This window comes from Eubalaena glacialis, chromosome 15, assembly GCF_028564815.1.
Source record: "Eubalaena glacialis isolate mEubGla1 chromosome 15, mEubGla1.1.hap2.+ XY, whole genome shotgun sequence".
NCBI lineage: Eukaryota > Metazoa > Chordata > Mammalia > Artiodactyla > Balaenidae > Eubalaena > Eubalaena glacialis.
In genome coordinates this window covers 65956605-65982991 of record NC_083730.1, presented here as the reverse complement: position 1 = coordinate 65982991, position 26387 = coordinate 65956605, and the positions used below count along the sequence as shown (strand labels likewise).

The 26387-nt window shown below is 64.1% G+C and overlaps 2 protein-coding genes across 5 annotated transcripts; one reads left to right on the top strand and one right to left on the bottom strand.

The window, feature by feature from the left end:
- Nucleotides 1-614: 614 nt before the first annotated feature.
- On the top strand, nt 615-14644 carry ZDHHC8 (zinc finger DHHC-type palmitoyltransferase 8). 4 transcript variants are annotated; one of them, XM_061169722.1, is made up of 12 exons: nt 912-992; nt 1209-1458; nt 7682-7803; nt 7970-8043; nt 8205-8377; nt 8582-8684; nt 9126-9217; nt 9379-9520; nt 9714-9834; nt 9908-10017; nt 11329-12329; nt 13422-14115. In XM_061169722.1, the coding sequence occupies exons 2-12, from the start codon at nt 1355-1357 to the stop codon at nt 13591-13593; spliced, it is 2214 nt and encodes a 737-aa protein (XP_061025705.1). In that variant the 5' UTR covers nt 912-992; nt 1209-1354; the 3' UTR covers nt 13594-14115. The 4 variants fall into 4 exon arrangements, with proteins under 4 accessions (XP_061025703.1, XP_061025705.1, XP_061025704.1 ...); XM_061169721.1 differs by having other exon boundaries at nt 913-992; nt 7970-8127; nt 14029-14644; XM_061169719.1 differs by having other exon boundaries at nt 914-992; nt 7970-8127.
- Nucleotides 14645-16732: 2088 nt separating this feature from the next.
- Nucleotides 16733-18903, bottom strand: CCDC188 (coiled-coil domain containing 188). The gene is made up of 9 exons (XM_061170267.1): nt 18367-18903; nt 18154-18261; nt 17896-18000; nt 17752-17808; nt 17584-17643; nt 17429-17493; nt 17187-17244; nt 17009-17058; nt 16733-16919 (listed from the first exon to the last, which is right to left on the bottom strand). Exons 1-9 carry the CDS (start codon nt 18901-18903, stop codon nt 16733-16735), a joined length of 1227 nt encoding a protein of 408 aa, XP_061026250.1.
- Between the last annotated feature and the right edge of the window lie 7484 nt (nt 18904-26387).

Here is a 26387-nt window from a genome sequence, read left to right as displayed (position 1 = left end):
CCCTGGGCCTCCTGGGGTGGGTGGCTCCCCGATGGGCAGAGGCTGTAACTGGGGGTGGTGAGAGGAAGCCCATTACCACCTCTGCTGTCCAGCAGCTGCATTAATGCCTCTGTTCTGGCCCCCAAGCCCAGGTTCCTTTCTAACAGCTCACGGCCCTGCCTGCTGGGCTAGGACCTTAAGGCGAGGTGGGGTCTTCCAGTCTGAGGAGTCCCAGGGCCTGTGCAGTGTGGCCCGAGGAGGTGGCCCGAGGAGGTGGCCGCTGGGCTGCGCGGGGTTCTGGCTGTAGAGAAGCAGATGCCCAGGGCCAGGGAGGGCGAGGGCCCCACACGGATTCCGACCTGGGGAGGGGGCAGATGGGTCTTGGTTTCAGAACAGAGGACCCAGGGACGTGTTAGAGGGGACAGACTTGCCGGTCCTCACTGTGGAGGCTGTGGTCCGCCCACGCGCGGCCCAGAACTGCGAGGCTGCTGGTCCACCTTAAGCGACAGAAGTGGCGGTGCTGGTGGGGTGGGATTTCCTGCAGGAGGTGGGCCTGCCCGCGGGCCTATCCCAGGCACGGGCAGGGTGCCCGGCCCTTCCCGAGGGGCACTCCACTCTGTCCTGGGAGACCTGCAGCCTGGGCTGGGATGCAGAGGGACCAGCAGCCCCGCCCTCCTTACCCAGCCCGCTGGCCCTGTGGCTCAAGGGCTGTGAGGTGGGCAGGGGATAAACAACCAAGGTGCCCCTGCAGTGTCACGATCCCCCACCCTCATAAATGCTGCGGGTGGGGTGGGGTGGGGTGGGGTGGGGTGGGGTGGGGTGGGGCTGGGGGGGGGGTGTTGCTCCAGATGGGAGGGGCCTGGCCCTACCCAGGAAGAGCTCCGAGGTGTTTAGGGAAAGGTCCGTGCAAACAGGGACCCGGAAGGGACCTACATGCTCCAGCGCCGCGGCCTGTGGGCTGGGGACAGGAGGCCTGGCGGCCGCCGCGTATACCCCGGTGGGCAAGACCTCAGGTGTGCGGCGGCCGCATGGCCTCAGAGGGTCACGGGCTCCCAGCCTGGAGTTGGAGGAGAGGTCCCGCCGCGGGAGGGTCCGCCACCGGCTCTGCCCCGAGCGCAGAGGGAGGAGGAGGAGGAGGGAGGTGGCAGGCCGGGCAGGTGGGAGGGGCCGGCTGTCGTGAGGGGGGCCCCGCCCGGCCCCATGGCCCCTCACCGCCGGTCCACCTTAAGGGGCGTGCTGACATCAGCACGCTGTCTCCGCCGGCGCCTGGGAGGTGGGATTTCCTCTGCTGCCACCGCTGCTGCCTGGGTCCTGCCCGTCCAGCCGGCCCCGCCCGCCCGGCCCCGGGGAGGGATGCGGCGGCGCGGCGCCCAGGATGCCCCGCAGCCCCGGGACGCGCCTCAAACCCGCCAAGTACATCCCGGTGGCCACGGCGGCCGCACTGCTGGTCGGCTCCAGCACCCTGTTCTTCGTGTTCACGTGAGTCGGCCGTGGCGCTGGGGCCAGAAGGGGCAGGGCTGCGCACAGCGGTGGACGCGGCCTGGCGGGACCGGGGCCGGGGTTGGGCTGGCGGGCTGGGCTGGGTGGGGGCACCAGGGCCATGGACAACGTGAGACCCCACTCTGGGCCAAGGCTGATGCCACGAGCGTGCCCGTCCTGGGGTGCCAGGGACAGGTGAGTCCTGGATGTGAGGACACTGGTGTCCGACGGCCACCCCGTGAGCATACCAGGCAGGCCCTGGGTGCGAGGCGCCAGCCCGGGCAGGGGAGTGCGTGCGGGGGCTGCCCCGGGTGTGGCTGCAGCCCTGCCCTCCCCACGAGGGGAGGGGGGCCGCCCAGAGCCACCAGCCCTCCTTGCGAGGAGCCAAGGACGACTCTCGAGTGCCCTCCTAGCCGTCCGGCCCCAGGCCAGAGCCAAGTTGTTCCCGCGTAGGTGTGGCCTGGCCCGGCTGCCACGTGCCTGCCCCATGGCCACCGCCGACGCTGGCCTGGCAGTGCCCTCTGCCTTCTCTTGACCTCCTTCTCAGCAAGGCCCAGTGGTCACAGCTGGAGGGCCCAGGCCAGGCCACACCCAGGGACACAGGCCTCGGTGGGCGCTGGGGCCCTTGAGGCAGAGGGCAGGCAGGTCCCGGGCCCATGCAGACCAGGGTAGGCGCTGACGACAGTTCCCTCTGCATTGTCGTGCCACCCCCCTCCCCAGGGCTCCTCAGGCACAGGGAAGGGTTGGGGACCCCAGGCTTCAGCCATGCAGGTCTGCGACCACCTCCTGCCACAAGTCCCAGGCTGGGACACAGCCAGGTCACCAGAGTAACAACCACTCTAGCCTTCCTGGGGACCTGAGGCTTGGGGTGGCCGCAGCCAGTGGGGCATCTGTTCCAAGGCGGGGGTGGGCAGGAGCCAGCTGGGTACCCTTTCACCTTAGCCGGGGCGAGGGCAGCAGCACAAGGACGGAAGGCTGCGTTGGGCACCTTGGAGGTAGGCGAGCCCCGACCTGGAGGCTGGGCTGGGTGGGCACCACAGGCTGCCAACAGCGTGTTTAAAAAAGGCCTGTGTGGACAGGCTTATTTCTGGCTTTGGCGAGCAGACTTGTTCTTGTCACTCAGATGCTGCTGGCTATGAGGCTGTGGGCAGCGGGTGTGGGCCGAGGTGGGATGCGTCCCGCTGAGGCTTCTGGAGGGTGGGCCCTGGGCAGGGGTCTTGCGGGAGTCTCGGCTTTGCTTCCCTGCAGCCTGGCCTCCACTTGCTGGTTCTGGTTTCTCACTCCCCAAATGCAATTCAGCATCTGTCCTGACTTTAAAAGGAATATGTGTTCTCTGATGAGAACTTGTGAAACGCTGGGAAAAAGTTCAACAAGCAACTGAGATCAACCCCACCCCAGGGAGCTCACCCACCTCCTCTTCCCTTAGGTGCACACAGGCCCCCTGAAGGGTGCTTGTCCTGAGCCTTCCCTTGATTTCAGAGGGTCCTTACTGTCCTGTGAACTCGACCCACCCCAGGGGCTGGGCATGGAGGCTGCCTACCCTCCCTCTGCTCTCACCGCTGGGGTTCTGGGTTCTGGGTTCAGTGACCCAGCGCTGAGAGGTTCGGGGTTGCCTCGGGGCAGCACAGGCGTGCCCTGCATCCTGCCCTGAGTGACTCACTCTGCCTGAGAGACCATGCGGAAGATGGAGGTGCAGGGGTGCTGGCCGGCGTCCAGGTGCAGCAATCATCTTGCCAAGGGACCCTCACTCGCCCCCCGGAACTGGGATCCCTGCACCCCACGGCCACATTCCTTGGCTGAATGGCCATCGAGGACCCTGGCCGGCTCCCAGCCCGGTTCTGCTGGCATTGTAGTTCCTGAGGGGGTCTGCTGGGTGGCCCAGGCCCAATGACACCACCCACAGTGGGCTGATTCCGGGTAAGCAGGGGGCCAAGCAGTCCCCTTCTTGGGACAGGCCTCTCGTCACCCCGGTACCCACACCTCTGCCCTGTTACTGATCCCAGGCCCACTGCAGACTCAGACACCCGCTCCTGGGCCCTTCCCACCCTGCCCTCGGGGCCCCGCAGGATTCTGTCTGCTCTGCTCCTTGGACTTCACTGGAAGCTGAGTGGTCCCCGGCCCCTGCTCTACACTCAGTAAATATGAGTTGCCCCTTTGAGACAGGTCCACGTAGGCAGCAGCTCCGGGTGTCACTCAGGGTGGGGAGCCCAGGCCTAGAGGACCAAAGACCCATCCCTTGGGCCAGCTCTTTGAGGGGCTCGGCCAGCAGGACACTCAGATATGTCACCAGGAAAGGCTGGGGTGTGGGGAGGATGCCCAGAGCTGGGGGTGTCCCCCCCCCCGAGGATGGGTAGCATGCCTCAGGGTAGATTCCTGGTGGCCCTCCTCCTCCAGGAAGCCTTCCTGGGTTCTTGGTACAGTTCTGTCCCCCTGGGCCCCAGAAGGCTCAGCGTCAGGCTGGGTCAGGTGCTGGGAGGGGTCCGAGAGCGCCGAGGCCAGGTCTCTGCCCCTGCCCCTTCCCCTTCCTCCTCCTGGAGCCACCTTACAGAATGACAGGGACCCTGTGAACATCAGAGGGCCAGGGCTGCTTGGTGGGATACCCATGCCTGGGGCCCACACTGGGCTGTTTTGTCTCTGTCTGGGGCCAGTGGGCTGACTTCTGGGATGTCACGGCAGGTCCCCAGGATGGGCCTGAGCCCTCCCTATGCTTAGAGGCCTAGTCAGCCACAAGGCCCAGCCTAGGACAGTGAGAGTTCCAGTCCAAGACTAAGCCAGCCTGTGGCGGGCCTAGGTGGATGGAGCCGCTGGCAGGGACCATATGCGGAGGGGGACACTTGGTGTTAGCCCCCTGCCAGGACTTGCTGTGTGTACCCCTGGTCCCCTGAGCTTCAGTTTCCCCATCTGCTTGGGTGTCTGTAGGGGGTGCATGTGGCCAGAGGCCCTGCCTGGCTGGACCAGGGCAGAGTGGCCGCAGACCCTCTGGTTCCGGGTGTCCCGTGTGTGAGCTTCATTAGTCAGTGATAATGAAGAACCTGATTTAAGTGAAAACGTCTGAGTTAAAATTTTCCACTCTGCATTTAGCCGAGGCCGCATGCTACGCTGCAGAACCCCATCCTGCTGGGCGGTGTCTCCCGCCGGCCCAGGTGGGGCCATGGTGGAGGCTCAGGAGGGGGGCCGGCCCGGGGGAGGGGCCTGCAGTGTGTCTGCCACCAGTGGGCAGTGTCCAACCCCTGCCCGGCAGGGCGAGCCTGGAGCACACCATTCCCTGGGAAGGGAGTGGGGTGTCATCCCTGAGGGCAGAGAGGTGCTCCTGGAGCCTGGCACAGACTCAGGCGGCCGGAGCAGTGCTGCCTGCCAGGCCTCACCCACAGAGCTCGTGTGTCCTCACACATCCTCACACTTGCCCAGCCCACAGGGAGCTGAGAGATGTCCAGAGAGGGCTGGTGTGTGGGGGTCAGTGGAGGAGGGGCAAGTCTGCATCTGTGTTTGTGCGTGAATGAGGGTACAAATGTGCCATTGTGTGCACGAGTATGCATATCCGTACACACGTCGGCACACACGTGCCTTTTGTGTTGATCACATGTGCGTGTGTGTATGCATGCTTGTGCAGTATCCACACATGTACGCCTGGAGCATTGTGTGTGTCTGCGTGTGTGCTACACACGTGTGCATGCATGGGTCCCTGCATGTTCATGTGGATGTGCGTGTGTTCTTTCGTCATCTCCCCTACTTAGCCGTTCCTGGGCCCTGGCAGCATTGGCTAGTGAGCCAGTCCTTGTTGGGCATGACCCAGGCCTCAGCTCCTCTTATGGCACAGCCTGGGGGTAGAGGCCCCCGGGGCGAGGATGGGGGGACAGGATGCGTGGCAGTGCCTGATCCTGGGTCTGAGTGAAGCCTGGGGGGCTGGAGGTGGTGAGTGGAGGGTAAAGTGGCTCAGGTCCCAGTCAGAGAACCCATACCCTCCCAGACTTGCCCAGCACCGGCTAAAGCCCCACCCTGCCCTCCCCGGTATGTGCTGCCCACGCGTGCAGTGGGTGGGTGGTGTCCAACCTGGGTAGAGGCCATCTAGCACCTCATTGCAAGCGTTACTCCGTCACCTTGCAGCTGCTGCTCTCCCCAGCCCCCACCATGTCACTCAGGGTCATCGAGGCCCAGGGAGGACAAAGCAGTGTGGGCCTCCGGGGAGGGGGAGGGTGGCCTGAGCTGCCCACCAGGGCTGGCCTGAGCTGCCCGGCAGGTCACTGCGAAGGGCCGGTGGGCAGTGGGCTCTCAACATCTGCCGGTAAAACTCGGAGGGCGATGATGAAGGGCCGCGCTCAGCCCCCGTCCCATGTCCTCCCGCCTTCAGCGACCGCCTGCCTGCTGCACTTCGTGTCTGCATGTCTGTCCGTTCTCGGCCAGTTCCCTCCTCTCGAGAGCAGGCTGGCTTCCCAATGTGCGACAGTGCAGGTGCCCGAGAGCCACGTTTTCCTTTTGCACAGACTACGTGGTCAGCCCTCCCAGAAGGCGCATGGGGAGCTGGCTCACAGAGCCAGGGTGGGTCCGCGGTGCCCACCTCTCCCAGGTTCTGGCTGTGCCTGGCTCTCTCTCACCTGTCTTCACCGGCATCTGGGCTCCTAGTCCCCTCCCACCCTGTTGGGAGACCATGCCTCAGGGGCCCACCGTCATCCTGCCAAATGACATTGGATCGGAGGTCACAAACATACATTGAGCGCTGTCTGCACGCCAGGCTCCAGCGTGCAGGGATGGGGAGTGTGGAAGGTATCTGCTCTGGGCCGCCTGGGCAGGGGTGGTGGAGGAAGGCCTCCTGGCAGAGGGACCCCGTGTCCTCAGGTTGTGCATCACTTCCACGACGGGTTCTGGAGAAGAGGAAGGGGCAACTCACGGCTCCCAGCCCGCCGAGTGTGCTGCCTGCCGTGGGAGCGGAATCTTTAAATAGCCTCTTGCTTTCCACTAAAAATAGAGAAGTTCCGCTACCATGGAGGTGGTTGCTGGGGTGGCAGGGCTGGCTCCCAGCCAAGGCAGGCGTGGGCGTGCCAGTGTGGCCGGCGTATGCCGTGGGGGCGGGCAGGGCCACGGGCACGACTCACTCTGCGGGTGGCCACAATGCCCTATCCACATGGTCAAGTCTGGTGTAGGGGATCCCCACCGGCCCCCCAGCTCCACAGAGGGCCTGAGTGCGGGGAGGGAAGCAGAACCACTGGCTGCGCCCTGCTTATCACAGCAGCCATGGGAGAGACGGTGAGCCTGAAGCCAGAGGGGCTTCGTAGTAGCCTAGTGGGCAGAGACCCACCACAGGGTTGGGGCAGGGGGTCACAGGCCATGTGCCCAAGGACTGGCGAGTCTCCACTGAGGGGGCGCTCTGGTCAGGTCCTGCGAGGCCTGAGGAAGATGCTCTCTGTGCCAGAGTGTCCACCAGGGAGGCGTGTGAGACCTTTGCAGGGAGCCAGCAGTCTGAGAAGGCTTCATGGAAGAGGGGGCAGCCTTGGAGCCAAGTGGCGAGGGGTGATGAGAGATGGCGGAAGAGTGGGGGGCGCCATGCTTTTAGAGTCTCCAAGTATTCTGCACTGCCCTATGGAGAGTAAGGTGACAAACTAAAAAGAAGAGGCAGCCTGGGCAGGGATGCACGCAGGGCCCAGGCCCTGAGACTGCACCCCTCAGGGAAGAGCAGGCATGACCCCCCCCATGCATTTACAGACCGAGGATTGGGGCTCCCCACACCACACCCCAGAATCTCCCTGGCAACAGGGCCCTGCCAAGCTGGGGACAGGGCTGGGTGTGGCCCAGGGCCTGCCCGGCAGGTCACTGGCCTCTACCTGTCAGAGCACATGGGCAGAGCCAGCTCCTTTCCCATCCTGGGCTCCCACCTCCTGTCTGTGTCTCCCTATCCAGGGCAGGGGACCCGGAAAGATGCCCAGCTGGGGCAGGAGGACGTGGCTTGGCTCTGGCCTATGGGCCTCTCTGAGCCTCAGTCTGCTCAACTGGGAGTTGAGCTCCTAACAGGTGCTCAGGGGTGTCTGGGTCATGGCTGACACACACAGAGCCTGTGCACAGCCCCTGAGGGTTGAGTAGAGACGCAGTGGGCCCGTGGCAACAGTGGTCTCCCTGACTGCCATGCTGAGCACTGCACGCGTGTGGCCAAGCCTAATTCCTCTGCCCCGCGTCCCCTCCCCACACACCTGCCACACCCCCAGACCCAGCTCTGCACTGCTGTCCAACACAGGTGCCCATGGTTGACACGAGCTGTGTCCCCAGCCGTTCCTGTCTACAATGGCATCCTCTTCCTCTTTGTGCTGGCCAACTTCAGCATGGCCACCTTCATGGACCCTGGCGTCTTCCCCCGAGGTAGGGCCCTGTGCTGGGGCAGCTCATCTGGCTCGCTTTTGCTAGAGTGTGAGTGGCTGACGAAGGAGAGCCTGGCTGGGGGTGGTGTGGGGGGGTGGGTGGGGGGCTGGCTGGAGAGGGGCTCTCCTGCCAGGGAAGTCACTTTCGTGCTGCCCCCGGCCCACAGCGGATGAGGACGAGGATAAGGAGGATGACTTCCGGGCCCCGCTGTACAAGAACGTGGATGTGCGGGGCATCCAGGTCCGTATGAAATGGTGCGCCACCTGCCACTTCTACCGCCCGCCGCGCTGCTCCCACTGCAGCGTCTGCGACAACTGCGTGGAGGTGACCGCCTGCCCCGCCCCCAGCCCACGCCCTCCTCCCCTGCCCGCCGTGTGCCCTGACGCGCTGTTCCTGCCCAGGACTTCGACCACCACTGCCCCTGGGTCAACAACTGCATTGGGCGCCGCAACTACCGCTACTTCTTCCTGTTCCTGCTGTCGCTCAGTGCGCACATGGTGGGCGTCGTAGCCTTCGGCCTGGTCTATGTGCTGAACCATGCCGAGGGGTTGGGCGCCGCGCACACCACCATCACGTATCCTTGGCCTGACCACAAAGGCGGTGTGGACCGGGGACGCTTCTCACAGGGGAAGTCGAGGCTTGGAGGGGTGGGTCGGCAACCCAGAAGTCCCCAGGGAGTGGGTCTCCTTCCCTGAGTGGGCGGTGGGGAGGGGGTGGGTAGTCTGCCCACAGGCGCCTGCTCCATCCTCACCCACGGCCGTTGGCCTTAACGGGCCAGCATGGCCGTCATGTGTGTGGCCGGCCTCTTCTTCATCCCTGTCATCGGCCTCACTGGCTTCCATGTGGTGCTGGTCACTCGGGGCCGCACCACCAATGAGCAGGTGCAGACCCTGGGTGGGGCCATGCAGTGATGGGGGTGGGCATGGGAGGGTCCCCGATGGGCTGAGCGAGGAACCAGGGCTGCACAGGGACTGGGGTGGGGCGGGGCAGGGCAGGGCCGTGGGGGCCCTCGGCTGACGTGCAGCTGTGGTAGGGGAAGCTCTGGCCCTGGAGACCCCAGGTGGGGTTTGGCATGTGGGGTCTCACCTGCCCTGTCCCCCTCCTCACCCCCATCTGTGGGCACTGCAGCCACCAGTGAATCAGAGCCCAGAAATTCCACAGCTGCATGCAGGGGCAGACCCTGGTGACCTGGGTGGGGGGCACCCCTGGGCTGACCCTGCCCAACTCACCTCTGCGGAACCCCTGCTGTCCCTGCCTGTCCCCCTGCCCTCCTTGGCCAGACCCTGGCTGGCCAGGCTGGCTGAGGGGTCCCATGTCCACAGGTGACGGGGAAGTTCCGTGGGGGTGTGAACCCCTTCACCCGCGGCTGCTATGGGAACGTGGAGCACGTGCTGTGCAGCCCCCTGGCGCCCCGGTGAGGCCCGGCGGGTGTCCAGTGGGCCTCCTCGGGGTTTGGGGTGGGCAGCCATGGGCCCTCAGCCTGATCCACTTCTGCTTTTGGCAGGTGGGGTCCTGCCCTTGACATGCATTCTGGCCAGGCTGCCCTGGCCACTGACCCCTCTGCCCCTGGTGCAGGTATGTGGTGGAGCCGCCCCGGCTGCCGCTCGCCGCTCGCCTGAAGCCGCCCTTCCTTCGGCCGGAGCTCCTGGAGCGAGCGGCACCGCTCAAGGTCAAGCTTAGTGACAACGGGCTGAAGGCTGGCCTGGGCCACAGCAAGGTGGGGGCCCAGGGGTGGGGTAAGGGATGGGGTGAGGTGGGAAGCGGTCAGGTTGGAGGGGCCTAAGAGTAGAAAGGGGAAGGACTGGGTGGAATGGGGGAGGGGTCTAGGTCCCAGGCCCCAGGATGGAGTCCCCAGTTAAGCCCTGCCAGTGGCCTGTACCCTACACACCACTGACCGCGCCCCCTCCCAGTCCAAGGGCAGCCTGGACCGGCTGGATGAGAAGCCGCTGGACCTGGGGCCGCCGCTGCCCCCCAAGGCGGAGGCCGGCACATTTGGCAGCGACCTGCAGACCCCACGCCCCGGCAGTGCTGGTGAGGCGGGGTTGGCCAAACGGAGGGAGGGGCACAGACTGATCCCAGTCTGACAGTGGTCCATCTCCCCCAGAGAGCGCCCTGTCGGCGCAGAGGACCAGCCCCCCGACACCCGCCATGTACAAGTTCCGGCCCGCCTTTCCCGCGGGTACCAAGGCGCCCTTCTGTGGGCCGGGCGAGCAGGTGAGGAGGCCTGGCCCTGCCCGGAGGTCCCGAGGCCCCGCCCCGGAGGCTCCACCCAAGAGGCCCCGCCCAGGAAGCTCCAGAGCCCCGCCCCCAGACTTCGCCACACCCTGGAGGCCCTGTCCCCAGGAATCCTACCTGAGGCCCCGCCCCAGGCCTCACCCCTGAAGGACCCACCTGGGTCACAGAGGGTGTGGGCATCCCAGCTGGAGCTGGTAGAGGGGAGCAGGGCCGGGTGTCCTGGGAGGGGCTGGCGCAGGCAGTCCTAGCCACCCGGCCCTTGGCCAGTGTTGCCTGCTGGCTCTAGGCGCTGCCCCCGTGGGCACTGTGTGCCAGGATGCCTGGAATTCCACCATTAGTCACTCTGTAAGGTCCTCAGGGCCCTCGGGAAGGCTTCAGAGGAATCTGAGATTGTTTGAGGAAGCACATTTATTCTCTGCGTTCACGTGGAGCAGCGGACGGCCTGAGCAGACACCCAGACCCCTGAGGCTCCCAGGCTGCCTGCCTCCTTCATGCCACCAGAGGGCAGGCCCGTGGCTGAGCCAGCACACTTGGACCAGCCCCTCTCTCCCAGGGAACTCCCTCCAGGACTGATATCCCGCCTGACCCTGCCTCTGGGGCCTGCTGGTCAGGGCAGTGAGTCTGGGCCTCCCTGGCCAGTGTCCGGTGGCCCTTCTTGGAATGAGGGGGCTTAGGTGGGTTGCCTCCTTCCTGGGATTGTCCTGGATCCCATGGAGGGTCTGGCTTGTTGGTCAAGTGCCCTGAGGCCACATTTGTCCCCACCCATGTGCCTTCTGGGTTTTGAGGTTCTGCAGGCTCTTGTCCCAGTCCAAGTCTGTGTGCCTGGAATCACGGAGAATCAAAAAGGGCCCTCTCTGTCACTGTGGCTACCCCCTGGGCTGCTGGGCTCCGAGGGCACTGCCCTGCTGTCTGCTTTACACTGCCTGCCCAGACCCTCAGCCGTGGGGTGCCTGGGAGAGGCCCTGGGTCACTGTGTGGTTATTAAGTCTCTTCGAGGTCCTGATCCCAAGGCTCTCCCAAGGCCCCTTCCTCTCCCTGGGGAGTTGGGCTGGAGCAGATGCACAGCCTTCCCTGGAGAGATACTGGGGCCCCCTGCTCTGCTCCACCCTGTCCCCGCTTCCCTCCGTGCGGCGCAGGGGATAGAGAGCTTCTGGGAACAGCTCGTCGGTTGCACCTGCCGCCACCTCTGATGCCACCAGGATTGCAACTTCCTAGTGGCACAGAGCACCTGGTGAGCTGGCAGGGCACAGTGGGTGGGCCAAGATGGATGTGCGCCATCTCCCCCTGCAGGTCACGGGCACTGACTCCCTGACGCTGGGGGAGGACAGCATCCACAGCCTGGACTTTGCGTCCGAGCCCAGCCTGGACGTCCCTGACTACCCGCCCAGTGGCCTGCATGCGGCCTACCCACCATCCCCACCACTCAGTGCTGCTGACACCTTCTCAGGCGCCTTGCGCTCCCTGAGCCTCAAGGCCGCCAGCCGGCGGGGCGGGGACCACGTGGCCCTGCAGCCCCTGCGCTCTGAGGGTGGGCCCCCCACGCCCCACCGTGGCCTCTTTGCCCCCCACGCGCTGCCCAACCGCAACGGCAGCCTGTCCTACGACAGCCTGCTGAACCCTGGCTCTCCCGGGAGCCACACGTGCCCGGCCCACCCCTCAGCTGGCGCAGCCAGCTACCGCTCGCCCTACCTGCACGCGGGGGCAGCGGGCGACCCACCACGGCCCCCGCCCCGCAGCTTCAGCCCCGTGCTGGGCCTGCGGCCTCGGGAGCCCTCGCCTGTGCGCTACGACAACCTGTCCAGGACCATCATGGCCTCCATCCAGGAGCGCAAGGACAGGGAGGAGCGTGAGCGGCTGCTGCGCTCTCAGGCTGACTCGCTCTTTGGCGACTCGGGCGTCTACGACGCACCCAGCTCCTATAGCCTGCAGCAGGCCAGCGTGCTGTCCGAGGGCCCCCGTGGCCCCGCGCTGCGCTGCAGCTCCAGGGACGACCTGGTGGCCGGGCCCGGCTTCGGGGGCGCCCGCAACCCCGCGCTGCAGGCGTCGCTGTCCTCGCTGTCCAGCGCCGTGAGCCGGGCGCCGCGGACCTCCTCTTCCTCCCTGCAGGCAGACCTGGCCAACAGTGGCGCCCCGGGGACCCGGCCCGCCAGCGGCTCGCACAGGTCACCCGTGCGCCAGGTCCCTCCGTCCCCACCTAGCACTCCCCGCTCGCCCTCCTACGTGGGCCCCAAAGCCGTCGCCTTCATCCAAGCGGAGCTCCCAGAACCGCCGCCCTCGCTGTCTGTGCAGAGGTGGGTGCTCAGGGTGCGGTCAGCTGCCGGGCACAGGGCAGGTGTCTGGCTGCCTGCAGGGCCTCTTGGCCAAGCACGTGGGGGCTGCCCAGGAGGCCTGAGGCTACCTAGGGGGGTGGGCCTCACCCACCTTGGAGGATCCTGGCGGCCAGTGTGAGGGTAGCCCGGCTACAAGGACGCCCTGGCATGTCCGGGGACCAGGGACAGGAGAATTTGCATCTTGAGCCCAACACCCACACTCTCCCCTGGCTGGCACAGACCCAGCATGTGGGGGACCCTAGGGTTCTTCCTCTAGAGATGGTGCCACTGTCCATGTCCAGAAGGCCAAGTCTGGGGGACATTCTCCCACAGCAAAACATGCCACTCTGGGCACCACGGTCCTGGCCCTCGGGGGGCACACAGCCCCAGGAAGCAAGGGCTTCCCTGCTCAGAGATGGGCGAACCAAGTCTCAGAAGGGCAGGCTGGTCCCAGGCCCAAGTACAAGAGCTGAGCACCTGCTGGGCACGTTTGCTCACCAGGGCTTCACCTGGCTGCCATGAGCACAGGCTCAGTTGACAAGGAGGTTCCTGTTGTGGGTGTAACAGGCCCAGAGGGGGCAGCTGTGAGGCAGCCCAGGGAGGGAGGGGCTCCTGCCCGCATGAATGCTGGGCAGCGAGGTCCATGCTACTGGTCAGTGCTGGGCAGGCTGGAGGGCAGAAGGGCAGCCCCTCGTTTCCCTTGGAGGGATCAGGGAAGAGGCCACATCGTCACCGCTGGGCTTCCCAGCTCAGGGCACCAGGACAGGGCAGGGTCCAGGGACTCGCCTGGCCAGCATCCACCTGGCCTCCCTGTGTTCTGTGGTCTGTGCCGAGAGGCCTGGGAGGGGATGGCGGCCATTATGACATCTGTCTGTCCTGTGACAGCACGGCCCTCCCCTGGCAGGCTCTGCTCCCCCACCCATTTCCGTGTGGGACCGTCCAGGGTCAGAGGCAGGGGCTGCCCAGTGCTCCGTCTGTGTCTGTGTCCTCTGTCCTCTTGCCTCCGCTGGCCCCTGTCCTGCCATGGTCCCGTGTTCACCGTGTGTGTGCGTGTGTGTGCTTGTTTTGATGCAGGGACCACCCTCAGCTGAAGACCCCCCCAAGTAAGCTTAATGGGCAGTCCCCGGGCCTGGCCCGCTTGGGGCCTGCCACCGGCCCCCCAGGGCCCTCCGCCAGCCCTGCCCGGCACACGCTCGTTAAGAAGGTGTCCGGCGTGGGTGGGACCACATACGAGATCTCGGTGTGAGGACTGACTGCCACCCGTCGCCGTGGCGCCATGGGAGCCAGGACCCCCCCCCCCCCAGCGGCTGCCCCCACTCCCAACTTCTCTGCCCTGGGAGAGGAGGCCCAGGCTTGGTGTGGACGCATCAGCGGGAGGAGAACCACGCCTCCACGGGCCTATCCCTCGTCCTCGGCCCGTGCATCCACTCATCTGCTCACCAGGGCACGGCTGGGCCAAGGGCCATGAGGCTGCAGGATCTGCGTGTTGGTGGCCCTGCTCCCGCGAGCTGGGGCAGCAAGGGGGTGTGGACTGCACAGGTTGTCACCAGGCCAGTCCCTACCCACTTCCCTTACACATGGGTCACCATGGCCCAGAGATGGACAGAGAAGCCTGGGCCCCTGGCCGTCCTCCCAGACCGAGGGCCCCACCGCCCAGCTGCTCCTAACCATTGCCTTTCAGGGACCCGCTGGAAGCTTGTAGCTTGGCAAGGCCCACTCTTCTGCAGGGAGTCCAGGCCCGGCCCACAGGCACCCAGCTCCGGGACTGCTCTGGGTTCTGACGGACAGGTGCACAAATGGACAGACGGACGGACAGCCAGCTGTGGGTGGGGTCCTGGCTCCGTGTGTCTCGTCTCGCCCAGCTGGTGGGCGCGTCCCCGTGTCTGTGCGCTGAGCTGCCATGCCACGTCCCATGTGTTCACGCTCGGGCCCCCGCTGCCCCCACTGCCCGGAAACTCGCTTTAATTGAAGCCTTAATCTTTGCTTTATGCTCTTGTGGGAGGTGACGGGGGCAGGGGGAGCGGGCACAGGAGGCCGGATGCCACCACAGGGGGCCCACGCGACCCCGAGTCCCCTCCCTGCAAACTGGAGACCCCCACCCGAGGCATGCAAAGTCCAGGCCCTGCTGGAGCCTGGGCGCCCACGTGGAAAGCACATCGGGGAGGGGTCGGAGTTTTGTCTGGCGCCAGGGACCCGAGAGTAAGCACACGGCAGCGTCCGCTTGCGTTGTGTCTGTTTTATGTTTTTATATCTACATCTATATATCTATAATTTTATTAAAAAAAGAAAAAGAGTCATTTCGATCCTTTCCTTGAGCAAGGCCAGGGGCTCTGGGCGGGGGCAGAGGGGGTCAGGCTCCGGGAGAGGTGGTGGCGGACAGTCCGGGCGTGGACATTCTGCGTGGGTGTTTCCGTGGACTTAAGCCAAGTTGGAGGCCTGGTGGGTGGGGGCTGGCCGGCGGTTCTCTGGCTGACCAGCGTGAAGCTTCCCTGGGTCTGCGTCATCCCTGGCAGTAACAGGGCGTTTGGAGAGAAGCTGGGGCTGTAGCCGCCCCAGGGGCCCAGGATCCCAGGAGCAGGGAGTGCCCGCCCGTGCTGCAGCTGCACGGACTGGAACTCATCTCCCGTCCCCCCTGCAAGTGTCTGGGGTGGGGGCGTCGGGAATCCACAGCTTTTCAGGGACTGGGGGACTGGGGCAGGGGCTGGGCCCGCGTGGTAGGCCAGCGGGTCCTCAGACCCTGAACCGTGCAGCTCTGCCCCTTGCTGACCTCCGCCTTTCTGCTTCTCTCTCACGGGACGCTGCAACCCGCAGGGGGCGGATCGGCACCTGCAGCCGTGGATGGGGGCGGCGTGGCCAGCCCAGGGTGCCCCCCGGCCTGCACCTGTGCCACCTTGGCCTCCCGGTGGACCGCCCGTCACTGCGGGTCCCCTGGAACCCGGCCACTGGGGCGCCCCCCCGGGGGGCCGTGTGCCGTCTACACTTGGCCGCCTCCAGCCTCTTCCCCAGCCTCTCAGGGCCCGAGCGGGACACCAAGTAGGAGACTCCGGGGCCCAAGAGGCCAGGCTGCCGCAGACCCTAGGGTGTGGGCTGGGGGGGTCCCCTCTCCACCAGCTGCACCTTGACTGACCCCGAGCCCACCAGGGCCCGTGACCCTGTGCCCTCCCAGCTCAGGAAGTCCCCACCTGCTGCAGAGGGTCCGAAACCCCAGGTGGGGGCCCTGGAGCTGCTGGGACCAGCACAGCCTTCCCGGGTGTCACCATCACCTGACTCCCCTGCCTGACCAAGCACTTTACACGCCACTTCCTCCCAGGGAGCCCCGGCCTCTGTGGGTTGGGCTGGGTGGGGGTCTCAGGTCGCCCCTGCAGGTCACTACACTCCCCCCTCCCTGCACCCAGCACATGAACAGATGCCTTAAGCTCCTGGAGCCGCCAGCTGGAGGAGACCCCAGCCCACCGGCCCTGCCCGGGTGGTCTTCACTCCTTCACTCTGAGATGTTGCACCTGGCGAGCTCAGAGGGCCCTGCCACCCCCAGCCTTGCAGCCCCCAGCCGGCTGGGCCTGGACGCTCCCAGGGGCAGGGCCGGGCCCTGGCCGTCCCCTCTGCCTGGGCAGCGGCTCTGTTTCTCCCACTTGGGGATGAGCAGCCACAAAGCTATTCTCTATTGTTCTAAAAGGTATTGCCCCGCCCCAGTTTAATGCACTAAATAAAATTTTTGGTGTTTACCTCCATGGCTCTGTCCACCAGCGTGGTCCCCCTGTCCTCCAAGCCTCGGGGAAACGCCAGGAGGCTGGACTGGACAGGGACCCTGGGATGGGGAGGGAACAGGAGCCGGGGGCCGGGTGGTGGCTGGGCCGGTTTGGGAAGGGGGTGGTCGGCCAGACAGGGACGTGGGTTATGTGAAGGGTCAGCAGAGCCTGGGCTGAGAACCTGATCCCCGAGGTCTGCCAGTCCCAGGGGTGAGGCCTGAGGACCTCACTTTCAGTGGAGTCCCTTCTGCACACCCTCTGCTCAGAGCCCTTCTGGTGGCCAGGGCGGTCTGGGGGCGTCCTGCGGAGAGGCTGCCCTGGCAGCGGATAGGGCCTGGGGGACGAGGCAGGGGCGCCACCCTTAGGGACCCTCACTGCAAGATCGGCCTCAGAAGGCGGCAAAGCGTCCTGTGCCCCGCCCCCGTTTCCATGGAAACAAGTGCACAGGCCTTGTGTCACTACTATATGTCCAGCCGCAGGCCCAGCCCTCAGGACAGACCCCGCCTCCACCCTCCTCCAAGGCTCCGGGCTGGGATGATGCGTGGCAGTGCCATGGGTGGGGGCTGGCACGGCCGCTGGGCACCCTGGGCCACACGGGTCGCCTTGCTTCCTCCTCGCTGGGGCTGCTGGGCCTCTGGCCTAGAAGGGCAAGAAGTCGTCCACCTCAAGGCGCAGGAACGGGCCCAGCAGGGTCCGGAGCTTCCAGACGGTGGCGCGGCTCAGCAGGGGCGGCACCAGCCCCTCGAAGGGCGCGGGGTCCACCACGTATACGTAGGCGGCGGTGCAGGCTAGCAGGGCACCCAGCAGCAACCTCAGGGCCAGCAGCCTGTGGACGGTGGTGGTCAGGGGGCGGGGACGCCCAGGGGATGGTCCCTGGGGACTGGGCTCTGCCCCTGAGCTCGGACGGCCACCTACCAGAGCTGGCCTTTGAGGCCCTCGGAACATCCCAGCTGCGTCCGCGCCTTCTGCGGGAGAGGGGCTGAGTCAGAGCAAGTTCCTGCTCTCTCCCAGGACAAGGGTGATTCTGGTCACAGGGATCCTCTCCCGCTCCCTGAGTGGGGCCTCCAGGGAGAGGGTGGGGTGGGGGACTTACCCCTATGCACACCATCTGCTGCTCCTTCCTGACCTGGGTGCGGCACTGGGCCCGTTCCCTGGCGGGGGGGGTGGGGCTCAGAGTCAGCGCCACGTGTACCCCCCCACCTCAGCCTGGCACCACCTGGTCTGGTGCAGGGGAATTGGGGAGGGGTCAGGGATTGGTCCACCCCATCCTGACCCGGACACCTACCCCCATCCCGGCTCAGCCAGGCCCCGCTCGCTCCCAACCCTGCACATCACCCCAAAATCTCCAGCTGGATGTCCTCCATCTGGTTCAGCACACCCCGGATGTCCTTCTTGAGGTTCTGGGGGGCAGAGAGGGTAAAGCTGGTCCCCCAACCCCACTGCCCCCACCCAGCCCCCTCATCCTCTGGGTGTTGCCTTTAGGGACCTACCAGGAGCCCGGTGGCCTGGTTGTTCAGGGCCATGTGTACTTCGGCCACGCCGTCCCACACCTGGTGGGAGGGTGGAGGCTGGGTCACGCCCCAAGGAGCGGGACCCACGCAGGATGCATGTCACAGGTGGGTGCCCCAGCGCCCCCTCCCACCCTTGCAGGTGGGCACCTCGGTGATGGCCATCTTCTTCCTCTCAAAGGACAGTCGGATCTGCTGCAGCTCGTTCTGGGGGCAGGCACAGTGTGGGCAGAGGGAGGGCCGGCGGGTGGTCAGCTCCTTCCTCCCCACACGCCACTGGTCCCCGGGGCCCACCTGGGACTGCTGCACGAAGGACTCTTTCCCCCGGCACAGCTCCTGCCGCAGCAGCTGCAGAGGGGCACTGTCCTCCAGGGGCCGGGCACTGGCCTGCTCAAGGGGCTGCAGAGGAGCCACCGGCTCAGCCCCAAGGCCATCGGCAGCATCCGTGGTCAAGGACTGCTTAGGAGTGGGGTGGGGGTAGCGCATGGAGCCACAGGGAGCTCCCCAGACCTCCCATTGTCCTGCTGGGGCTGCACCCTGCCACACACTCACCCAGGTCAGGGCCGTGCAGCTCGAGTGCTCCGGGCACAAGGGCAGGAACTGCTGCCCCGGCCCCAGGAGGGCCCCCAGCTGCTCCCGCAGGTCCTGGTTCTGCCTTTTCTGGGGGTGGGGGCAGAGAGATGGGAACAGCCACTTCACAGGCAGGAGGCCGAAGGGGGCGGTGGTGGAGGGCTTGGGGCCTGGGAGGGCTGGGAGCGCACTCACCAGATTCTGGTTCTCCTGCTCCATCTGGAGAAAGGACTGCTCTGCAGGCCCCAGGAGTACGCTCTGGAGCTGGGAGGGGGCTGCCCTAGGCGAGGCCGGGGTCCCTGCCCCCGGGGTCAGGGGTGGGCTAGGGCAGGGTCTGGGCCCTGAGCTGGGCCCTGCCCCCTGCCTGGGTGTCCCCTGCTCTTGGCCTGAGTGCAAGGGCCAGCCCCACCCCAGCCCCATCTCCACTTGTCCTTGTCTCGCCCCTGCCGGGTGGTCTCGCGGCCTCTGTCGCTGCATCTCTCCCTCTTCATCTGTGATAAAGTTCCCAGGTACCTCGTCACCGACCCTGGGCCCCCCACCCCCTGTCCCCGGGGCTGGGAAAGGCCTGGCAGACTCCACTGAGTGGGTGGAGCTGAGAGGCACCATGCAGGGCCACCTTACAAACCCCTGGCAGGGTGGGTCCAGGCATCCTCCATGGCTTCTCGAAGCTGGGGGTTGGGGGCACTGTGGGTGGGAGTGGCCACGGGGTCCCAGGGTTTTCGGCCCCTCCATACCTCCCTGTGACCCCTTCCTGACCCCAGGTCCAGGCTTTGGCCTGGCCTGACCTGCCACCCTCTTACTGAGCGCCCTCTGGGTGTCATGGCTCACAGGTGACTCAGGGACACCTGTCACAAAGGCCTGGGCATGGCCAGGGAGGTCATAATGGGCTGGGGCGGTGGTCAGAGCAGGGCTGGCAGGGCCCCTCCCACCATGTCCCTGTTTCTCAAGTAACCTCAGGGGGTCACCCCCTCTGCATCGTCCCCACCACACCCACCTCAGCTATTTTCTTAAAATGTACAGCAGATCATGCAGACACGTGGTTAGAACAAAGTCAAACAACAGGAAGTGTCCAGTGTGACCCTGCCCCCAGCCTGTGATCCCAGTGGCTGAGACTTTTCTGGAGGTGGCCGCACGTCTCATGGTCTCTCTCTCTTCACACAGAAGAGATCATCCTACAGCCTGGCTTCTTCACCTAACGTATCTCCAAGTTTTTTAAAAAAATCATTTATTGAACATTTGATGGTCCTGCAAGGACTATTATTATCCTCTCCCTGTAGGCGGGGGACTGAGGTCTGAAGACACTTGCCTGAGGCCATGGCCTATTCAGTGATGGGACCAGAGTCCAGCCTGCTCTTCACCACTTTGGGGGTCTTTTCAGTGACAGCAGAGCGTGCCTCTCATGCGGAGCCAGATCCAGCCCCTGCCCCCCAATGGTTTCTCCTCCCTTCCTACAACATCGTGTTGTGCTATCTGCCCCACTGCATCCCCGCTGCTCCTGGAGCCCCTGCCTCACATCCTCCTCTTTCTCAGTTCCCTCCCTTGTTCTGTGGAAGCACATCCTCAAGCAGCGTCCTCAGAAAGGTGGGTCAGTGGAAACCCGAGTGCCTGTGTGGTGGAAACAGCCGCAAATCCCTCCTGTCCCCGGGTCCTTGGCCCTCTGCAATGTGACCCTGGGCTCTGGGCTAGCCTGGGAGTTCGCTTGGGCCAGTGGAGTCTTACCAGCAGAGGCCTGAACAGTGCTTGTGTGTTGGGCTGTGACTGTCTTGCTGCTCTGGGGACCCTCTGTGGTGGGAGGGGGGCATGGCCTTGCTCTCAGATACCAGGTCGTGGGGAGGGAGGCTCTGGTCATCCCAGAGGGTCCCCAGCTGCCAGAAGCTGGGTTGAAGAGCCCAGCGAGACCACAGAGACCCACCCCGTGGGGCCGGCCAAGTCGCCAAGGCCCGACTGACTTGTGCTTGTTTTAGCCTCTGAGATTGGGAGCCATCTGCCCCTTGGGACTAGATCATGAGACACCTCACAAGTCTGAAAGCATCTTACTCTGACCTCACACTTGTTGGCTGTGAGTTTGGGCAGAGTCAGCTCAGAGGGCATTTTCCCACAGGAATTCAGGGGCCCCACAGTCCCTGGAGCTGCTGCCCGCAGGCCGTGCTGCGATCATGCTTTAAAATTTCAAGACATCTCCATTGTTCTTTGCGTGGCCTTATTCTTTTTTCAGAGCTGTTTTAGGGATAACGTGGATTTTGCAGAGAGGGGAACTTTTGCTTCCTGCTTTTTCTCTTTGTGGTTCTTTTTTTCTGTTTGGTAGGACTTCCTATTAGGCCCTGTCCTCAAACGTCTGGCTTTTCTACTCCTGTGCATAGGGGGCAGGATGGAGCTGAGGAGTTTCTCTCCCCGTTAGCAGCTGGGGTGTCCCAGAGTCAGTCCCCTGGAAGGAAGGCCTCCTGCCTCTGGGCAGACATCTGGAGAGGGGGACAGCTTGGGGAGTTTGCCTGGCAGTCCCCGTGTTACCTGCCGTCCCTCACACGTGCTGGAGGCCACCCCAAGCCGTCCCATAGCCAGCCCAGTTTTGCTGCCCTGCCTCATCCACACCCAGGTGATGTCAGACCCTGTCCTGCTATGTCAGTCCCCGCTTCCCATCTGAAGAAGTCTGTCAAAATCCCTTATCTGCTGGTGGTCTCACTCCTGTCCTCTTTGTAGGACAGATACACTGCAGGGGCTGCCGGACGGGGGCCACCCACAGAGGAGGGGGCATGCACAGCCCATAGGCTGTGTCCACCTGGACACAGGTGGCCCAGTCCCAGGAGGTCACTCTGTTTCTAGGGGTGCAACTGTGAAGCACTAGCAACAGGCTCTGGCTGGGGATGGGCCGGGAAAGATGGGCCTGGAGCCCCACTCAGGCATCAGCGGCCCCCTGAACTCTCCCCTGAGCAGACTCTGCTTAGCCACCAGGGGAGGAGGGGGCCTCCGGGGTGGGGCAGGGGGCGGCGCCCTGTCAGGTGCCAGCAGGTGCCTGGGAACGTTAAATGGGGAGAGGGAATCTCCTCATGGAGACTGGGGACCCCCTGTAATAACAGCAAGGACAGTGGCGGCAACCCGGGGACTGCTAGCAGAGGCCTCAAGTCTCAGGAGCCAGGCAGGGCACCCAGGCGGGGCTGCAGGAGGGGGTGCCTGGGACACCCGATGACACAGGAGCCTCGGCCCCACCCACCGTGTCCTGGCCTGGAACCCCATGCTCCTGGATGCAACATTTACCCTGACTGCGCCCCATCTGGGAAGTTTGCTGGTGGCTCACAGCCCAGCCCTGAAGAACCCAACACCCTGAAACCTTCCTCACACCCTCCCTGTGGTCCTTGCTAAGTGGCCCTGAGCTTGAGAATGGCCCAAAGGGTGGGGGGCTCTCAGAGGGAACCTCAGCTTTGGTGGCATTTCCACAAATGGGGACAGGTAAGGTAATGTATGTGGGGCACCCTGCAAATCCGTGTTGATTGGGGTGGGGGTCTGAATTGAGTCAGGGCTCCAGGATGGGGCGGGGGTTAGTCTGCATCGTCAGATTTCCTTGCCATGGCGGGAAGCGAGGCTCAAGTGCGTTGTGGAAAGAGCCAGGCCAAGGCCCTCCTTGTCATGCAGCGTGCACCTCCCTGGACACCAGTTGCCATGGCAGCTGCTTCCTGCCCAAGTTGCCATGACGCCCAATAGCCTCAGGGAGCCTGGAGCCTGTGAGCAGGGGTTGGGCTGCGGAGGGAGAGGAGGTGTGGAGGCCCGCGCCCTTCCTGCTCCTGCCAGGACTCACCGTGGCCTCGACATTCAAGACCCCACGCTTATTTCCAAAGCTGGGAAACAGACCTGGAACTTGGAGTCCCTGGACCAGCCACAGCCCCTCAGGAGGAGCCCCATCTCTGTATCCCCTAGCCAGGGCCCTGGCCCAGAACCACCCCCTCCAGCCCTCAGACCCTCAGGCCCTGCAGGCTTCCTGGAGCAGCCCCAGGCTGGGGATCACCCCCTTCTCTGGGGCTTCAGGTCACTCTTGGGGTCTCACCTCCTCCCTGGCAGTTCTCCTCCCAGGGCCTCCCAGTTCTCCTGTGCTCTGAGTTTGTAGCAGACACAGATGGCCTGAGGCTGGGGCCCATGGGGCTCTGAGGGTGGTCTTGTGCCCTCTTGGGGCACAAGGGGGTGGTTAGGCCCATAACCAGGAGGACAGGTCCACTGGGTGTGACTGCGTGAGGGGGGGCGGCCTGGGGAATGACCGCCCCACCCCAGGGCCAGAGGGCAGGCACACTGCAGGCAAGTGGTCACAGGGAGCTGAGCGCTGGGCAGCTCCCTCCCCTCCCCAGCCTGTGGGGCAGCCCTTCGGGAGGGAAAACAGACTGGGGGTGGGCCCTGGGAATGGGTGCGGGTGAAGGTGAGAGGAGGTGCTGGGGGTGGGCCCATGGGGTCCTCCCACAGTGGTTCTATTTCAGAGGCTGTGACTGAGCAGCTCCCAGGGCATGGGCTTGGCAGGCCATTTGTCTCCCCTCCCTCGGTGACTCTTTGGACAGCTGCTGCTCACATTTTCTATTTAAGAATCAGAGGAGACTGTACGTTTGAGATTCACCATGAGATAGTGTCAAAATGTATTTTATCATAAAATCTACAAATAATTTTCTGACAAATCTATGATACCGTATATGTGTAACGTAAAATCACAACCATGGAAACTGTTACTTTGGAAAACTATGCCTAAATCTAAGTATGATTGGAGCTTTAAAATTTTTTCCAGTAATAATGCTTGTTACTTGTTCACTTATTTTGTCAAGCAGAAAATCAATAACTGATACTACAGATTTAAGCAAAATTTATGAGAAAATTATTTCAAACGAAGGCAATGCTCTCCATGAGCCTAACTTTTATCTGCAAATTAGGAAAGACTGTTTTGATTCAATCAGTGATCAGACCCATGGATCATTGGTGCAGGAAAAAAAAAAAAATCAGAGGAGATAATGTCAAGGAAAATACTCTCTATAAATTACCATCAGCCAGGGTGTTGAGGGCTGAAGCCTGGGGAGGTGGCTGTGCTGCGGCTGCAGGGCCCCCTGCACCCCAGGGTGGGTGAACTGGGTGTGCCTACCCTGCCTGAGCCCAGAGATCCCCCCAAGAGGGTCTCACCCAGCTAGGCTCACCCCCTTTTCGATACCCCCATGCCCATCTGCCCCTGCTAGCCCGACAGTGGTGCCCGGGAAGCCAGCATGGCCAGAGCGCCTGATGGTCAATGCTGGGCTCACCTCACCAAGTCCATACTGCGGCCAGAATCCATGACATCTGCCCACCTCGCTCTCCACCCTCTGCCCCTAGCCAGCTCTTGCTGGGCCGTGAGCTCCTGGGGTCCATCCCTGAGTCCAGGCAATGGGCCCAAAGGGGCTGAGTGAGACTGGGGGTAAGGTGAGGGACGGAGACCTTGGTGCCAGGCGCTGCCTCCCTAGGAAGGACGCTCCATCCTCTCCCGGCTGGCCCTGTGTGGGTCCCAGGATCCACCACCAGATGGCGCCAGAACCCTGCAGACGGGCTGCAGGCTTTGGGGAACACCAAACCCAGGGCGGGGGCAGCCCTGGGCTGAGGAGGAGCCCGGGGTGGTTCCACCGAGGCCTAAGCTTCTGGCAGTGCTGGGGGAGAAACCCCCTCCCCACTTGGATCTGCAGTTCTGTGGGGGTCTGATTGCCTCCTGCTGGTTCCATCCCACTGTTCACACTGAAATAAATGACCCTGGGACTCACCCCCCCACTCCTTCTGGCTCCTCGCCTGCTCCCTCCCCAGGATCTGGGCTCCCAGAGTGGGGGGGGGCCTTCCCCAGTGTGGGAACCCAGCCCCCACCTCCTGCCAGCAGCCCTGGGCTGGCCACATGATGCCTGGTTATCAGTGGGCAGCCAGAGTTGGTGAGGGGGGTCCCAGGTTCAAGGCTGTGAGGCCTTGGCTAGAACGTGGCTCAGGAGCTGGGAGGTGAGAGCCCATCTGCAGGGGGCAGGCTGGGGCGTCTGGCACCCTTAGGGGGCCAGTGCGGCAGGGGCAGGTTGTGGTCACCTGCATGGTCTCCAGGGTGTCTGGGAAGCTGTGCAGGGGGACAAGGAAGGAGGCGGAGGGGTTGGGGAGAAAGAGCCCCCACCTCCAATCGTTGCCTCAGCCCCCAAGGCAGCAGTGGAGGTGGCGTGGGGATGGGGGATGCTGATGCTCCATGCCCAGAGATGCCGTCCCGAGCCTTGCCCTGGGGTGATGGGCTGGCCGGGCAGCAGGGCACAGCCACTGTTTTGGGGTGACCACGTGGTGCTGGCACAGAGAACAGGCCTGGAACCATCTCTGCCTCCCACAAGATCATCAAGGTGGACACACCGGATGTTTGCTTGCGTGCTGGGGACAGGGCCTTGGACAGGTTCTCAGTGTAGGCTCTCCGGACTTGGGACTGGACCCCCAAGGCTTCCGCGTCTCAGCCCTGGGGGGGCCCAGCCCTTTCTGAGGCCTTCAGGCCCCTGGGCAGCCACCCTACTCTTGGAGCCAGGCCAGGGGTCTGGGCTCTGTCCTGGTGAGATGGGGTTTTGGGGTGCGGAACCGATTGCTGGGGTGGTGAAGTTGGCTGTCTGGGCTCTGGGGGTGGGCCTCAGAAGTCGGAGGGAAGTGGGCCAGGACTGGGGCATGGGTTGGGGGTTCCCGGGTTGAGGCCTGCAGGCTGGAGGGGACACAGGCTCTCTCAACCCTGGGCTTTTGGGGCCTGAGCCTGGCTTCCTTCCCAGGCAGGCTGTCCCTTTAACTACAATTCCTGCATGAATGGGGAGATGTGATGAGGGAGTGTCAGAGCCTCCCTTGGCCTGGCCCAGGACACACAGCTGGGAAGTGGACCGAGGTCACACTGTGCACCTGACCTTGGGGCTTCAACACCAACCATACCACCAGAGCCTCCAGTTGAGCCTGGGCTGCAGGGCCACAGTGGTGGGGGTGGGGGGAGCCGGTGGGGGATGGAAAGGAGGCAGGCACATAGTTGTGGGGTGCAGTCATCCCATCACCCACCCCCACGGGGCTTCCATCATCCTCCCTGGCTGCCCATCTGGTCCCCTCCAGGGCTCCTCCAGAGGGCTCAGCTTCAGGGGAAGGTCGGACCTCCAGAGCCAGTATTCCAGGCCCCTGGCAACCCCAGGTTGTAGCCCTTGGCCAGAGTCCGCCCAGACATCCACAATGGAAACTGGTTTGGGACCTTCCCCCTCCCCTCCCTACGGAGCAGAGACCAGCACCTACCCCCCCAGCTTTCTCTTGTGAATAGTCTCACTGTTGGGTCCTTTGTCTGAAGGTGGGTCAGCTGAGCACAGCGGCCAACACTTGTAGCAAACTCAGTCTCTTGTCTGAGCATCTCAGCTTCCCCACCACCTGAAAGGCCACCCACCCACCCAACCAGCAAGAGGCACGTTTCCGCACCCACCAGCCAACTGTGACCACCAAACCCACCAGCTAACCAGCTCACAAACTTACTGACCATTCAAACACTTGTCACCTACTCTGCCCTCCCTTCTGGCACTGACCTTGAGATGCCCCAGGACCCTTGGGTGCCCAGCGCAGCCCAGTGGGCAGTTAGCTGCTGGGGTCAGCTTTGGTCAACAGGAAGGGGCAGGTGGGTAACCCCCCTCTCTTCTTGCCAGGCCTGCTCTCTGCTGCCCTTCCCTCACCCCTCTCCGACTCCGGTCCCCTACCAACCACCCACAGCTTCCAAGCAGAGGAACCCACCGCCCACACACCTCCAGAGCCGACCGCGGCCCACTCCGGACTGTGCGGTGGAGCCCAGGCGCCCCCCGGGAGGCAGCGTGAGGCATTCTTCCTAAGAAGGCCCCAGGTCAGTGATAAAGGGCAGGATCACCCCTTGCTGATGTGCCATGAGCCGCCCGCCATACAGGGAGACGTTCATTTATCTCAGGAACTGGGCACAAGTTATAAAAATGGTAATTTCTTGGAGATTCAATTATGTGTTTTCACTGTTACCCTCAGTAATCAAGGAAACGATTTTTAAAGAAATTCTGTGGGATGATAGGAATCTGGAGGGGAGGATCAGGCCGGGCGGTCGCTGGTTTGAGGACCGGGAGAAAGACGGTGTCTGCTGCGGGCAGGTGGGCGGAGTGGGGCTGGGCTGCCTGGCCTCAGTCTTCCACCCAAGATGGGCCCATCTGGGACCCTGCCAGCCTGCAGCAAGATGAAGTGATCCTAGGGCT